The 16,898-nt window shown below is 34.8% G+C and overlaps 1 protein-coding gene across 1 annotated transcript; it reads right to left on the bottom strand.

Annotated features, from left to right (window-relative positions):
* Nucleotides 1-14,588: 14,588 nt before the first annotated feature.
* LOC109341121 (uncharacterized mitochondrial protein AtMg00860-like) lies at nt 14,589-15,614 on the bottom strand. Its single transcript, XM_019578948.1, has 2 exons — nt 15,491-15,614; nt 14,589-15,151 (listed from the first exon to the last, which is right to left on the bottom strand). The coding sequence occupies exons 1-2, from the start codon at nt 15,612-15,614 to the stop codon at nt 14,589-14,591; spliced, it is 687 nt and encodes a 228-aa protein (XP_019434493.1).
* Between the last annotated feature and the right edge of the window lie 1,284 nt (nt 15,615-16,898).

Here is a 16,898-nt window from a genome sequence, read left to right as displayed (position 1 = left end):
AATTGTTGTAACATTGAGAATCTCGAGGTGTCGTATCACCTAAGAGATTGAGTTGTATCTTCATATTGCTTAGAGTTCTAGATAAGGAAAGAACAGAAGTTCTTGGATGGGGCTATGCCGAAAGAAAGTTTTCTTTGTCGATAGGAAGGGAGTCAAACCATAGAATACGGTTCTTTATTTTCTTGTGAATGTCTAAGCTGTTGTAATTGAATGATGTGCATGTAAAAACATTGATTTGATTATAGTGAAGAAAATCTCCCAAATCAGTTGGGAGGCCTGGATGTAATTTGAGGTGGACAAGCAAACGAACCAGGATAAAAATCGTGTTGCATGATTTTTCTGTATATTCTGTATAATTGCTATACTGTTAATACTCTGATATTTTCTATAAGCTCTGTGTGTTCATTTCATTATCGGTTAATTGTCGTGCAAGTAATCGAATCTGCCTAAGCTTACTGTTTATGTTTTAATCGATTAAATCAAGTTCGTTAATCGATTATCCTCATTCTGTAAATCGATTAAATAGGGGTGATTCAGCATTAAGTGTTGAGTTTCGAAAAGCGGATATTCTAACCGCTACACCTATTCAACCCCCCCCCCTTCTAGGTGTATTGTAACCACTGATACCTAACAGTCTTGTCCAACATGTGTAACTTTGATCAATACCATGACACACTAAATGACCTTTTCACTTATTTGGAGTAATTTGATTTGAGTAACAACATCTTAAGCAAGGACATACAATTCTATTAGGGTTTTCAGTATTCTTAATTGCAAACCTAACAAATGATTTCACTCCTTCTTCATACTCATTCGTCAATCGATTGGCACTCATCCATTTTCTATTAACAAAAAAACATAATGAGCGTAAATCCCTAAAGCTTGGAGTTAAGCTCACCAAGCAGAGCAAAGGAATTATTATGATCGGAACCCTAACTCATAATGTAAGCTAAATGAGTCGGAAACCCCAACTCAATACAAGCTAAATGAGTGAATCACTTTCACTCATTTATAAGGAAAATACTTATAACTCAATACAAGCTAAATATAATGTAATTAAAAAGTCAAATAACTATAAGAAAAACTAACTTTCAATTCGATGTTGAATGCGTGAATGATGATTTTGAGGTTAAACCAGTGAAGGATTTTCGAAAACGATGTTGAATGATTTTCATGTTGAATGACTGAATGATTTTTGGTGTTGAATGAGTGAATGGTTTTGAGGTTGAATGATTTTCGAGGTCGATTTTGAGAGCAAATATGTTTCATTGCTGAGTAAATGAGTATTGGGGTTGTTGATGAATGTGTGAGAATGCATGAACATTTTAATTTTTTAGGGTCTGGTAGTATCTTCAAAAGCGAATAATTACAATGTTGCCGTCAATGATATCTAATCAACAGCGCAACCTAAAGGCAACATTGTGGAAAAACTCCCCATTGAAATATGAAGGTAAGTGTTACACAATGCAATCTTAAGGAAACGATGTGCAAGATATAATATTGTTTTTACTAATTCATTTTTTAATGAAATTCAAATTAGTAATTAAGTTATGACATTCGATTAATGACAAGTAATTAAATATATAGAACAATTAATAATGGCAATAAATAACATTCAAACAATTAATCGATTAAGCATTGTGTTAAGCGATTAAGTGCAGAGGAAATAGTTTTGATCATATCGACAGTGCTTCTTACCGTATGCGTTGTTGTATAGCTAAAAGAGAATGAATGAGAGATAAGTATTCAACAACACTTTTTTGTTCATGCGCTATTGAATTCAACGAAAGCAACAACGCTTTTTTGAGAATGCGCTGTTGAATTCAACGTAATCAACATCGCCTTGTTAAAAAAGTGTTGTTGTATGGGTATAACAATAGTGCAATCATACAAAAGCATTGTAGAAGACCATTATTCCTAATTCTACAAAGTTATACACACAACAGAAAATATCTTGATGCATACAGAAATAGAACATAACAACAAAATGAATGGATACAAAAACACCAAATGACAATTGTATCAACACAACTGAATTTCAACTGAATTTATATATTGAACATTAATTACATTGTTTACATAAACATATACATAGACCAAATCATATACATTACATTGAATATTAATTGAATTCCCTAAGCTACAATCTGTGCAAAACTAAACTAAGTACAAACTTTGACCATTGTTCTCTAATCTGGTTGATTTGGTCATCTGTATATGATTTGCCAACAAACTTGATTTCATTAGTTGGCCACTGTTGAATGATCTCCTTCATGAATTTCAGCACGTAATAGCCGCAATCTACCTTGTTTGTTTGACAAGGGGTCTATAATAAAAATGAAGTAAACATATAAGCATAACGTTAGTTGGCCATTACACATTTAATTGATTGAGATGATTTATGCCAATACATGTATACGAGTCCACTTGATTTTGTTGGGATTTGGTAACTTGTTTCTACCACGATTATTCAATTTGTAAACTTTCACCACACTAAACAATAGAAAATGTACTTAATTAATAAATAACTAGGAAAGTGAAAGTGTAACTAAAAGTTTAAATGAGTAGTCCATTTACTTAGAAAACATCTCTTTCCTAGCGGCATAGTTGTTCATATCACCACATGCCAATGAGTCAAAGTAGTATATTTCTTCATTGACCCGATTGATGGCAACCAAAACCCAATGTTGTCTAACAAAACATATGTACATGGTTAGGAAATGTTAAGCACAACAAACATACTAAAGAAATAAATATAAAAGACAATTACAAAATGCTCACCTGATCTTAAAAGGTGCAAAAAATAAATCTGCATCTTCTTTATGATGGATGAGATTATCTGTAATTCGTTCTGTTTTTCCCCAATCTCATTTTTTTGTGCGACATCAAAGTGGTAAGGTGTGGGGATATGAACATCACCTTTTTCTTATTTACCTTAATAAAATTTTCATATAAGTACCTAATATATATAACACAAATGTTAGTTAATTATAACACACTATCATACAAAAGTGAGAAGTTAAGAAAAAATAGTTTACCTCATATATATACATACAACACTTGCACCTATACAATCATGTTTATATACATCCCAAACTTCACTCATGCCAACGTATACATCAACATTATCCCCGTAGACTTCCTTGGAAATTGATATAATTATCATATCATCTCTCATCTTCTGTACATGCTCCATCAGCTGGGTACAATAGTTGGTAGTATTCTTGGAGCTCACATTCCCAGTAGATGGCTTTGAGCTCACATCCCCAGAAGATGGCTTTGAACTCACATCCCCAGTAGATAGTTTTGAGCTCACATTGCATAAAAACGTAACACATATATGTACATTGCATGAAAACACAAAAAGTGAAAAAATAAAGTTACTGTTATTTCATTCCAAATACGTTCCTTCACGATATTCTCTACATCACTCCGTTTGTTTAATGTTAGCTTCAGATTCTGTCTAACAACAACAACAATGTAGCTTACCAATGCATTGCCACCCTTCTTATTTAATGTTTGGCCTTTAGAGTTTCATTGAACTTCTATTTTCACATTCTTGCTTCTTGACCAAATGACATTCTTCATGGATGTCATTCCACGTGGAGGTCGTTTTTTAGAAACGATTTGTTGGTCTTGTAAAGTCGGTGGAGCTTTGTCACTACTGTGAGATACATGATTGCCACTTTGGGAAGCCATTGATGAAGTTTTTTCAGTTTATGAGAGTATGAGAGTTTATGAGAGTATGAGGGTTTGCTGAGAGTGTTAGGATATCTTTTCGAGTAAGTTTGAGAGTCTAGAGGAAATGATTCATGTTTTAGATATTTAAACTGTAGTAACCATTTAACAATGCATATTAACGATAGCATTGTTGTATTGACCTCTTCAACAATGCATATTAATGGCATCGCTAATGTATTGACATCTTCAACAACGCATATTAACGATGGCATTGTTGTTGTGTATCCAACTGTATACTACTCATTTTATGAACACGACCTCTTCCATAGTGCATATTTAACGTAGCGATGTTGTATCAACATCTTCAACAGCACATATTAAGGAGTGCGATGTTGTTGCGTATCAGTTGTTTACTACTTATTTTCATTAATACATCAACAATGCTACCGAGATGTAGCGATGTTGATTAGAATCTAATTGACAACGCTATCTGAATTATGCGTTGTTGAATAGAATCTAATTGACAGCGCATTCATAATTATGCGATGTTAAACTGAACTCATTTTCCAAATTAACAGCGTATTTGTAATTATGCGCTGTTAAATTAACATTTTACATAACTGGAAAATATTTATTTAACATGAATTTATTTAAATTAACATCAAGTTGCCATGAAGTATATTATTACTATGTAATTGTGTTTATTAATACGAAACTGGATAAAATATTAAACATTACATTTTGTTCATTTGTTTTTGTATTTATTAAGTATTGATAACTTGTTTATTGTGTTTATTAATAATGAACAATGCAAAAATATTAAAGAGAATAACCATCCAAATAATTAACAAAAAACATAAATTAACAACCAAAATAATTGTTTTATTATTCATTCAGAGAGGCAAAATACATTATAATGAACTAAATGATTTGGTACATGCGAATATAATGAACTACATGATTTTGGTAGAAGAGGAAATAATCTTGTCCATAATTTTTTCCTCGACTCCTCTACACAAATCTTGTACATTGATTTCCTTTTAAAATCTAGGTCCTTTTGCCATAAAAGAAATCAATGAACTTAAGGAATTGCAGCAGATGATGAAGAAAAATAATTGAAAGAGATCAATAAAAATTGAAAGAGCTCAATGAACTAAATAATTCATTCCCAATTTCCTTTTATTTACTTTCAATTGTAAATCATCATCTCACGCAAATCTTATATGACATGCAACTTCCTTCTGAAACTGAAACACAATTTTTCCTTCACTCCTCTATACAAATCTGGGTGCTTTTTCTCTTTTTCACTCTTTTGCAGTATTGCTCTTTTTTTTACTACTTTGTGTTTTCTTCCTCCTATCTTCATGAACATACTCTTATAGAAACACATACTCTTAGGCTCTTAGCTTACTGATGAATTGGAAACCATTAATATTTCAACAAACAAAGAGACATATAATCACTCAACCATTAATATTTCAACAACCAAGAAACGCATAATCACTCAACCATTAATATTTCAACAAACAAAGAGACATATAATCACTCAACCATTAATATTTCAACAACCAAGAAACGCATAATCACTCAACCATTAATATTTCAACAAACAAAGAGACGCGTTACTACTCCACCATTAATTTCTCGGATGCTTAAAAAGTCGTAAAACATCAACAACACATAATTAAGCAAGTGCAGTTCCTATGTCATCTTCAACAGCGCTTCCTTAAATATGTGTTGTTGCATATATTAACATCATTAGCGCTTCCTATCAAATGTGCTATTAAAAATAAATCATTCAAGTCAGCGCTAACGTTACTGATGTTCAACAGCGTATTGTCAAGAATGCGCTATTGAAGTTACACAAATTGACAGTGCTTGCTTTATTATGCGTTGTTGATGTTCTTCCGCCTCATTTTCAACAGCGTCGTTCAAAATTGTGTTGTTGAATGGCCACTATTTATTATGATATATGGCGTAGTAATAGTTATTTACTCTCATAGTCAACTCAATAACAATATCTAATGCATATAAATCAGAATAGTCAACTCAATAACAATTACCCAACACATATATATCAGCATACTATAGTGTTGCTTCCATGTAAGAAAATTCAAGTTACTGAAGTAGACTTAACTACAACCAAAATGAACCTAATGTTGGAATTAAAAATGCCAAAAAAAATAAACGAAGACCAAAGTGAATCCATTGACTTTTGAAAGATGTGAAATGAATCTAATAATTCTTAGTACAAAGTAGTTAAATAAAGAGCCCTAACATACCTCATGCAACATACTTAGACAATTTCAATAAGTAAGCTATATGTTATAAATAATAATATTTATATTCATAAATGTATTAAATTTATTATTATATATACCTTAATTGATATGTAGTTTAATTAATTAATGATATGTTAAACCATTGTATCACTATACAAGTATAAAACTGATATTGCATTCATTTTATATTATAATCTTGATATTATAATTATCTATTTGTCTCTTTATCAAGTATGATATATATTGTGATACTTTTATCTTCATAATATATTTAAGTTGAGAAAAATATATACATCTCTCTTAAACTTTATAACTTTGGCAAATAGGAACCATAAACTTTAATTTTGTTTCAATCAAGCCTTAAACTTCTACTATTCATAAAATACATCATTCTATCAAGTTTATGTTTGATTATTTAATGATTAAATTAGACCGTTCAATTTTTTTAATATACAATATTTATTTTTTATTTAAAAATATCATAAAAAACTGAAAGTGCAAAGAGTCAAGACTTGCATATTTGAAGTTGACTTTGGTTTTGATGAAGAGAATGGACATACAAAGAAAGCTTGAAGATCTTGCAAGAAACAGCAAGCCAAATACTCAAGGGTGATATCTATATACTTAGGGCTTTATATCTTTACTTTTCTTGAAGTCTTAAGATGATTGCCTTAGATCGAGTTTATGCTAGGTAAACCTAGGTGGGAATCTCACAAGAACTAAAAATAAATAAGACTAAAATTGAGATACATCATCTAGAAATCATATGATAAGTAAGCTCATGTATTTATATACATGGTTTTGTGCATTAAAGGTTAACATATTTGAAAAACATGTATTGCATGATCACATGTCATATAGGTAGTTTACCATTAATCTAGGAACTATATTTTACACAGTATAATCGATTATGTATAATGTTAATCGATTATCGGGATTACAGTGGCTAATCAATTTGAAACCTATGATGCGTTAATCGATTAAGTCATTGGTTAATCGATTAGGTCATAACAGACATAATAGAAAATCAGTTTTTAAACAGCTCGTTAATTGATTAAGTCACTGAATAATCGATGAATGACACCATTTGTGTTGTATCTATAAATGCTGTAATTCTAGCTCATGTGGCATAACTTGCATAATTTTGAAAATAGTTTAGAGCATACATTTTCATATCTTGCATTATAGTGAGAAAATGAATTTAGAGAACTTAGAGAGTGAGAGCATTCTAAATTAGGTTTAGAAATTCAAATCATTGCATATTTCCTCTAGGTTTCAATGCATTGAATTCTTGCATACTTTTCTTGATTTGTTTTAGAGAAAAGTGAGGAAAATCGTTTTCTGAAGAGTGTGCAATCCAGTTTAACGAAAACTTATGCATTAGATCTTATTAGATTAGGTTCTTGTGAGTTTTTTGCTTAGTGTTTTAGATTGAGTTTTAATTGTTGTATCTGACTATTAAGTACTCAAGACAACTCAATAAAATCAGTATTCAACAAGGAAGTTGATCTCTTAGTTAATAGTTTCACTTCAAGAGAGATCTTGATAATCTTCACAGAGACTAGGAGGTATTGGTTCGAGCAATACTGAGGCTGGGGCTGAATCACGAAAAGATAGGAGATCTTAGTAGACGAGTTAGATACGTCAAACCAAGGTTGTTAAGTTCATCCGTGCCAAGAAAGAAGCGGCTTATGTAACGCCCCAAAAATTACTCCAAACATATTGCTCAAAAATGGGTAAAAAAAATTTGAATAATGTAATATAAAATTATTTTCCTTATATTCGTTTTCTTTTCAGGACATCACTTTAAGTGACATAAATTGTGGAAAGTCAAAAACTGTTACCTAATGGTAACCAAAAACAGCCCAACATAACTTGAATAGTTCTTCATTAAAAGAGAATGAAATGTTAGCACAAAATACAAAGCAAAATTATGATCGTCGCCCAAATAAAACTACTCAAAATACCCTACACAAGTGCCCCCTACTCAAAAGCCAAAGAAACAGCCAATGGCGCCTAAAGGCTATCTCTAGCACTAGCAGAGATGCTAGAGCACTCGCTCGGATCTTCCTCTATCTCAGAATCCAAGGAGAGGTCTATCACCTCTATAGAATCCTCTATGTCCAGTAGCTCCACGCACTTGTCATCGTTAGACTTCGGTTCCCCTACTCCATTCGTCCCTAGATCGGGCATGGTCCTCCAAGTAGCCCTCCTGGTTGACAGAGAGTTCATCACTTCATTCCAAGTCATTAGTCTCGTCGACGGCCCTGCCTCGGTCGGTCTCCAAGAAGTTGAAGCCTTAGAGTCTGACTTCGTAGACATGGGCCTCCTGCCCAGTAAGGTGAAAGAAACTTCTAAGCCTGCATGTTGTGAAGGTAGACGTATAGTGGAATCGGTGCATGCCATCTCCAGATCCAGACCGCACGGGCCTGTGTAGGTATATCTATCTCCTTCAACTCTTCATGCCCTCTTCTAGGACATGGTGAATCGGTAGCTTTGAATCCTGGTCGTGTTGTCCATCTGACGGGAACATATCCAGAAAACAAGTAAGAGAAAAGGAAAAGGGAGTAAGACATCTAATGAATATTATTCATTGGCGGTGTGGAATTACACAGAATATCACATCCAGATAGACATGCATAATATACACAATATATATCACACACATAAATGCAAATGATGAATGATGTTATAACTCAAACCATGAGGATCAATATACACGAGCTTAATGTTTGAAAGCTATGTTTACTTCATCCATCCTTACACCAATATCCTCCCAATAAACTGTTCGAAAATAACCGAGAGTACAGGTCCCAAAACAAGCCGATTTGAAAGCACCAAATTATTCCTCACAAGGATATATGATCGATCTGTTCTAAAAGAACTATCCATTTCAGGATGGTGTCATATCAAACACTTTCTGGGCATCCCTCTAATCGATCTTGATTGCAAAGAGGGGTTGTCAGAGATCATCTAGTTTGCACTGTGAGAACTATCCAATCAAACAGAATACCTCATCCAGGAATACGAGGGACTCGTCTCACCTAGACTCTCCCTCAAGACTTTGTTGACGAATCACCGCCATTGTCGTCCCTCTCAACATCGCGGGGCTCGTTCGTCTCCTGTAAATTTTCTCTCCACTACTTCATTATCCATAATGAGTATGCACACTAACCAAAGTTAACCAATTAAATCTTTTAATCATTCTTTTGAATGATCGGTTCAACCGAAGACATCTCCGAAATAAATGCTTCTTATGGGACCCGATCTTACGTTATCACGTAATAGAGGAATAACATCCTTACCACTATGAACTATCACTGAATTACCATGGACGACCATATGGTCAAGCCTCTTACGGTTAGATGACCTTTCTGCATAGTATCATGTAATCATTTTTAGGCATCGCCCCAATCATGACATCAACGTCGGAAACCTTGCCCTAATAACTGTATAAGTTTGTTGATTTGGACACCAGACTCCTCACTTGAGCCACGGTCTCTCCTAAGGATCGAATACCTTCTCACCCAAGCTAGGGTTATTGCCTAAGCAATCAATAACTGTATAATATATGATCGATCTGTTCTAAAAGAACTATCCATTTCAGGATGGTGTCATATCAAACACTTTCTGGGCATCCCTCTAATCGATCTTGATTGCAAAGAGGGGTTGTCAGAGATCATCTAGTTTGCACTGTGAGAACTATCCAATCAAACAGAATACCTCATCCAGGAATACGAGGGACTCGTCTCACCTAGACTCTCCCTCAAGACTTTGTTGACGAATCACCGCCATTGTCGTCCCTCTCAAAATCGCGGGGCTCGTTCGTCTCCTGTAAATTTTCTCTCCACTACTTCATTATCCATAATGAGTATGCACACTAACCAAAGTTAACCAATTAAATCTTTTAATCATTCTTTTGAATGATCGGTTCAACCGAAGACATCTCCGAAATAAATGCTTCTTATGGGACCCGATCTTACGTTATCACGTAATAGACGAATAACATCCTTACCACTATGAACTGTCACTGAATTACCATGGACGACCATATGGTCAAGCCTCTTACGGTTAGATGACCTTTCTGCATAGTATCATGTAATCATTTTTAGGCATCGCCCCAATCATGACATCAACGTCGGAAACCTTGCCCTAATAACTGTATAAGTTTGTTGATTTGGACACCAGACTCCTCACTTGAGCCACGGTCTCTCCTAAGGATCGAATACCTTCTCACCCAAGCTAGGGTTATTGCCTAAGCAATCAATAAATAAAAAACAATCAAAATTGTTGTATGTCTCTCACCTAAGTAACAAATTGTCGCTCAAGCGACAAATTCATCAAAACATACTCAATTCTCTACCCGACTCTCGCCCAAGCGAGGGACTGTTGCTCAAGCGACAAATCCACCAAAAACTGGCTGAAATCACTATCTGGTCCACGCCCGGGCAAGGTACTATCACCCGAGCGCCCAAAACCGCCCAAAACAAGCCAAACATGTTGCCTGGCCCTCGCCCAGGCGAGAACCACTTGCTCAAGCAAGAGTAGCTCACCCAGGTGAGGCTGGCTCGCCTAGGCGAAGGTGGTCCAGTGGCCAGGACCACTCTCTCACCCTTTTGGGCCACCATATAGAATATCTCTGTTGTTTTCGATCCCTACGCGTTTTAGTTTTTCGAATTATGTTCCTACGTGGTTAACTACCATATTACTTGATACTTTAATCTATCCTAAGGCATACAACTTAAGAAATTATCCGTACTTAATCCAAGCACGCAAATATTTGATTAAGTACGGGTTTCTTAATTCACAATTATAACTCCAAACTTTTGAGGTAGTTTAGGAGATCCAGGTGTCATATTTGGACACCACTATGTCACGATGTATTCTCCATCACCTTCAGTTGTCGTATGCTTGATTTCCTTTAGGTGTGACTGGGTTGGTTGTCCGAATTCGAAAGCTTCGAAACTAAACACCAAAACAAATTAGTGATTTGCAAGTTAAATTTTTACATGATAACCCTAAGGTAAATACATCAGTTTAACCCATTTATAAACTCAGTCACTTTCATCCATCTGGTCCAAGATTCACATTCTTGAACCATCCTTTATCCTCGAAAGTCTTGTTCACGATTTCCATCATTTTCAAGGTAATTTTTTAATAAAGTTTATACTTTTATCACCGCATAGATTTATACTTTCATGAAGACTTTTTAGGTCATACTCACCACTTTGAGGTAAGTTTCTTAACCAAGTCCATACTTTTAAATCAATATCTTCTAAGTTGATCTTACCACTTTAAAGCAAGTCATCTTAAGTAGATTCCATATTTTGCATAATAGCTTTCCATGGTCATTTCAACACATCCTTTTCTAATACAACCACAAGTGTTGATAGTGTTGATTCATACTTAAAACAACATTTTAAATCAAGATGTCTTCTGTTAGTCTTACCACTTTAAAGTAAGTTAACTAAAGTAGATTTTACAAGTTTCGTGATCATTTCAGCACCTCCAAACATAACCACAAATGTTAATAGGTGTTGGTTTCATAGTCATGAATAACATAATAAAGTTATCATTTTTTAACCAAAATACCATTTGTTAAACTTACCACTTTAAAGTAAGTTAACTAAGGTAGATTCAACAAGTTTCATGATCATTTCAACACCTCTAAACATAACCACAAAGGTTAATAGGTGTTGGTTTCATAGTCATGAATAACAATGAACCATCTATTAACAAAACTCATCCATCTTATAAACATCTAACTTAGAAACATGGCAAAATAAATAATTTCTATCTTGTCCAAGGCTATGTTTTCACAAGCCAAAAACAAGTGAAAATATTCAAACTTTACATGGTTAGAAAGCTCCTTAAAGGTTCCCTTGATTTCATAATCATCCCCTTTCATTAAAATCAACAAAATGCATACTTTTCAACACTAAAAACAGCCCCATGAACACAAAGAGCTCATGGTTTCAAAAACAACTTTCTAAGTTCAAGAAAACACATATTTAGAGTTTTGAGCATAAAAAGAGTTAGGAAGATTATTTGAAAATTTCAACGGTTGAAAATTTTCATAACATACATATAAACATCATACTAAAATTTAAAAAACATCTAATGGTTAGATCTTAAGAGATGAAAAAAATAAAATGAAGAACTACCTTGAAGTTCTTAGAAATTCAAAAGTGAAGAAGAGTGAAAAATGCCAAGGGTTTTTCTCTGAGCTAGGTGTTGGCTTTTAAGGACAAGAAATCAGATTTGGGGAGGGGAAAGACCAAAAGTTTTTCCAAAAAGTGGATTGTGTAAGAGGTAGATGAGTGATTTAAGGGATTTTGTAAAAGAGATGTGTACATTTGCTTATTTGACAAGCAAGTTTCACTCATGAAAATGATGTGACATCTTTGAAAAGACATTCATAATTAAATCATGCTCGAGTATTTTCGGCTAAGACTCGGTCAAATATTAAAAATCTCGCGATTTCGGTTTACGGTTAGAACTTCGAAACACAAAATTCATAGTGAAAAATATTTAGAAATGCGTTCTGAAGGAACTTGATGTCTATCTTGGCTTGAAATAATATTTCGAAACCAATAGAAAAATCGGAATTCGAATCCGAGTGTCGGAACTCAAAAACATATTTTTGAGCAGAAAACGGGCGAATTTGGGCCCGACAGCATCTCAAAAACTATCCGTCACAGAAAATTACAAAAACATTTCACAAAATAGGAAATGATAAAACAAGACTAACACTAAACTATGGTTCATCATAAATCAATACCAATTAATTTCTAAAATTAATTGTTGGTAAAATAAATAATTAATAAAACATACACAGAAAATTCACGCTGTTACAATCCTCCCCCACTTATAAGATTTTCGTCCTCGAAAATTAAGCGTGCCTCTTAAGAAAATAGATAGGGGTAGGACTCTTTTATGGCATCTTTGACCTTCCAAGTTGCATCTTCTTCGTTTGCTTGGCTCCAAATGACTTTAACTAAGGCAATCTACTTGCCTCGCAGCATTTTCACACTTCGATCAACAATTCTCGAGGGCATAGTTTCAAAAGTGAGATTATCCTTTAGTTGCATTGAATCGAGTTCAATGATATACGACGGGTCACTAATGTATTTTCTAAGTTAAGACACATGGAAGACATTATGTAAATTTGACAATAAGGGTGGTAAGACTATTTGGTAAGCTATTGGTCCGAATTTTCTAAGGATTTGGTATGGTCCTATGAACTTACAGATAAGCTTACAGGCTTTAAGCACTATGCCAATGCCAATTGTTGGAACCACCCTCATGAAGACATGATCTCCTTCCTCAAAACTGAGAGGGTTCCTCCTTATATCATAATAGTTCTTCTACCTACTCTAAGATATCTTCATGTTTTCTCTTATCATTCTGATCTTTTCCATCGTCTGTTGAACCACATCAGGTCCTAGTATTAGATTATCCCCTACTTCAAACCAACATAATTTTTTTCTGCATTTTCTGCCGTAAAGAGCTTCATACGGTGCCATGATGATGCTTGAATGAAAATTATTGTTGTAGGTGAACTCTAACAAATGCAAGTAGTCCGCCCAACTTCCAGATTGTTCCAATACACATGCTCTCAGCAGGTCTTCCAAAGATTGGATAGTTCGTTCAGATTGGTCATCCATCTACGGGTGGTAAGCTAAACTCATACTCAGTTTGATACCCAAGGATGTTTGCAACCCATTCCACAACTTCGAAGTGAAACGTAGGTCTCTATCTGAGATGATATTTGTAGGAATACCATTCAATTGGACAATCTCTTTGATGTAAAAATCCGCTAGCCTTTCCAAGGAGTATTTCATATTGATTGGTAGAAAGTGAGTTGCCTTCATCAAACAATCTTCTATCACCCAAACTGCGTCATAACCTTTTTTACTCCGAGGAAATCCGCTCACAAAATCCATTGTGATGCTATCCCATTTTCAAACAGGGATATCCAAAGGTTGAAGTTCTCCTTCGGGTCGTCTGTGCTCGATTTTTGCCTTCTGACATGTCAAGCAGCATGAGACATACTTTTCTACTTCTTTCTTCATATCAGACCACCATAACATCTTCTTCAAGTCTTGATACATCTTGTTAGCTCTAGGATGAATACTTAGTTTGCTCTTATGGGCTTCGTCCTAGATTGCCATCTCCAAATCGGGGTCTCTTGGCACGCAGACTTTGTTCTTGCATCTAATCACTTCATCGGTTCCTTCTTGAAATTTTGGGGCTCTTCCTTCAGCCAATAAGGTTCTCTTCTCTTACATTTCTGGATCAAAACTTTGTAAACCTTTTAGTTGTTCCAAAAATTCATTTGTTACTATAAGCATACCTAAAGTCAAACTCCTAGGTTTTACTTGCATCGCGAGGCTTAAATTCCTGAAATCCTCAATCAATTTCATCTACCTAACCATCATGGTTGACATATGCAGTGCCTTTCTACTCAAGGCATCAGCCACCATGTTAGATTTCCCAGGGTGGTACTGGAGATCAAAGTCGTAGTCCTTGAGAAATTCAATCCACCGTCTTTTGGTCGAACAAATACTTTAAGCTTTTGTGATCACTGAAAACTTCAAATCTTACACCATAAAAGTGATGTCTCTAGATCTTGAGAGCAAATACTATCGCCGCCAACTCCAAGTCGTGCGTCGGATAATTCTGCTCATGCGTCTTTAGTTGTCTTGAAGCATAAGCTACCACATTTTGTTGTTGCATCAACATGCAACCCAGGCCTTGTTTAGACGCGTCACAGTACACGTTGTAGTTCTCCTTCGGGTTTGGTAGAATCAACACATGTGTTGTAGTCAATATTTTCTTCAATTCTTGAAATTTTTCCTCACACTTCGTCGTACATACGAAATCCTTGTCTTTCCTTGTTAACATAGTCAGTGGCAACGCCAACTTCGCAAACCCTTCAATGAAATTTTGATAGTATTCTGCTAAACCGAGGAAGCTTATGATTTCTTTTACGGATTTTGGAGAATTTAATTCCATCACCGTTCCTACTTTAGTAGAGTCGACATCAATTCCTTCGCTTGATATCACATGCTCGAGAAAATTCACATATTCTAACCAAAATTCGCATTTCGAAAGTTTGGCATAGAGTTGGTTGTCCTTTAACGCCTGCAACACTATTCTCAAATGCTTCGCATGTTCCTCCTGATCTTTCGAATAAATCAGGATATCATCGATAAATACGACCACAAATGTGTCGATATGTGGATGAAAAATATGATTCATGTAATGCATGAATACTCCAGGAGCATTGGTTACACCAAATGACATCACGAGATATTCCTAATCACCATACCGCGTCCGAAAATCAGTTTTCGGAATATCCTCTAATGTCACGTGTATTTGGTGGTATCCAAATCTAAGATCGATCTTTGGAAACATGGTAGCTCCTCTCAGTTGATCCATCAAGTCTTCAATTCAAGACAATGGGTACTTTTTCTTGATGGTGACTTTGTTCAATTGTCGGTAGTTAGTACACAGCCGCATACTGCTATCCTTCTTCTTCACGAATAACATCGGAGCACCCCATGGTGAAACACTAGGTCTACCAAACTGTTTCTGTAGCAAGTCTTCCAATTTCTTCTTTAACTCTGTTAACTCCAATAGTGCCATCCTGTAGGGAGCTACAGAGATCGGTCCAGTTCGAGGAACCAGATTGATAGAAAACTATATCTCTCGTACCGGGGGTAAGCCAGGAATACCATACGGGAAGACTTCAGAGAAATCTCTAACCACGGATAGGTTCTGAATCTCTTCTCCACCTTTCTTCTCCAATGATGCCAGCAGTATAAACACTTGAGCTTCATCCTTCAAGAATTGCTTTAGTTGATTGGCAGTGGTGCTTTTGGTTTTATAATAAGATTTGGTGGGGTTCTTGGGGTCACTAAAGATTACTGTTTTGTTAAAGTAGTTTAGAAGAACATGGTATTTTGTTATAGCAGTTTAGAAGAACATAGTCAGTCACCTTGGTGCATATTGGTTAGCATAGCCTTATTTCTTGATTTTACCCAGGAGTGTAAAAGGTTAAGTGTGGGGGTATTAAATTTGATCGAGGTCGTAACCGATACAAATAATATAACAATTAAAAACTACACTACTAGGAAGTGACTCCAAGGTCATTTCCCAAGGATTATCTTTCAAGCAAAGCTTCAAACACCTTATACTCACACACATACAAGGGATTTTGTTTTATTGGATAGTATGAACATAAATCAAATTCAGAAACAATAGTTAAGCAATATAATAAAACGGCTAAATCCCTTTAGTTCATTTGTTCACAACTAAATCCTCGGTTTCAAAAGATTATTTTCACATCCAACCATTAACTTCTGAATTTATTGAGAATCAATTAACTAAACGATAATCAATTCAAAGTTCCAAAACCTAAGCATTTAACTAAGTGAAATCAGCATAAGCATGAAACGATTGACGAATTCACACGAACTAAGTCTTCATGCACTAAAGAGTAAATCAACTAAGCGAAGATAAACTCATAAACCAGTTTCTAACATAGAAGAAATCAACAATAAAGAAACCGAAAATGCATTAATAACAAAACCTCGAGAGTTGTGATATATTACTAAAGGAGTTTAGTCTACAAGTTTAGTCTTCCATTGAGTGGAAGAAAGAAACCGAAAATGAGGAGGATGAATGAAAACCGAAAATGTTTAGCAAACCCTAGCAGAGCAAAAGAGGGGAAAATGGAATTCTAAAAATGAGTGAATGTAGAGAGTTATAGTGGAATTCGGGTTCCCTCTTTTACAAAGAGTAAAACTGAAAATGGGCCCAAAACTAAAATCGAATTTATAAATAAAAACTCCCAAAATAAAAATACAATCTTCACTTTAACATATATCTTTCACTTCCATAATGCTCAAAATGTCATTGGTACCAAAT

Source organism: Lupinus angustifolius, unplaced genomic scaffold, assembly GCF_001865875.1.
Source record: "Lupinus angustifolius cultivar Tanjil unplaced genomic scaffold, LupAngTanjil_v1.0 Scaffold_371, whole genome shotgun sequence".
Taxonomy (NCBI): Eukaryota; Viridiplantae; Streptophyta; class Magnoliopsida; order Fabales; family Fabaceae; genus Lupinus; species Lupinus angustifolius.
The sequence above is the reverse complement of the archived record's forward strand: the minus strand, read 5'-3'. Positions and strand labels throughout refer to the sequence as shown.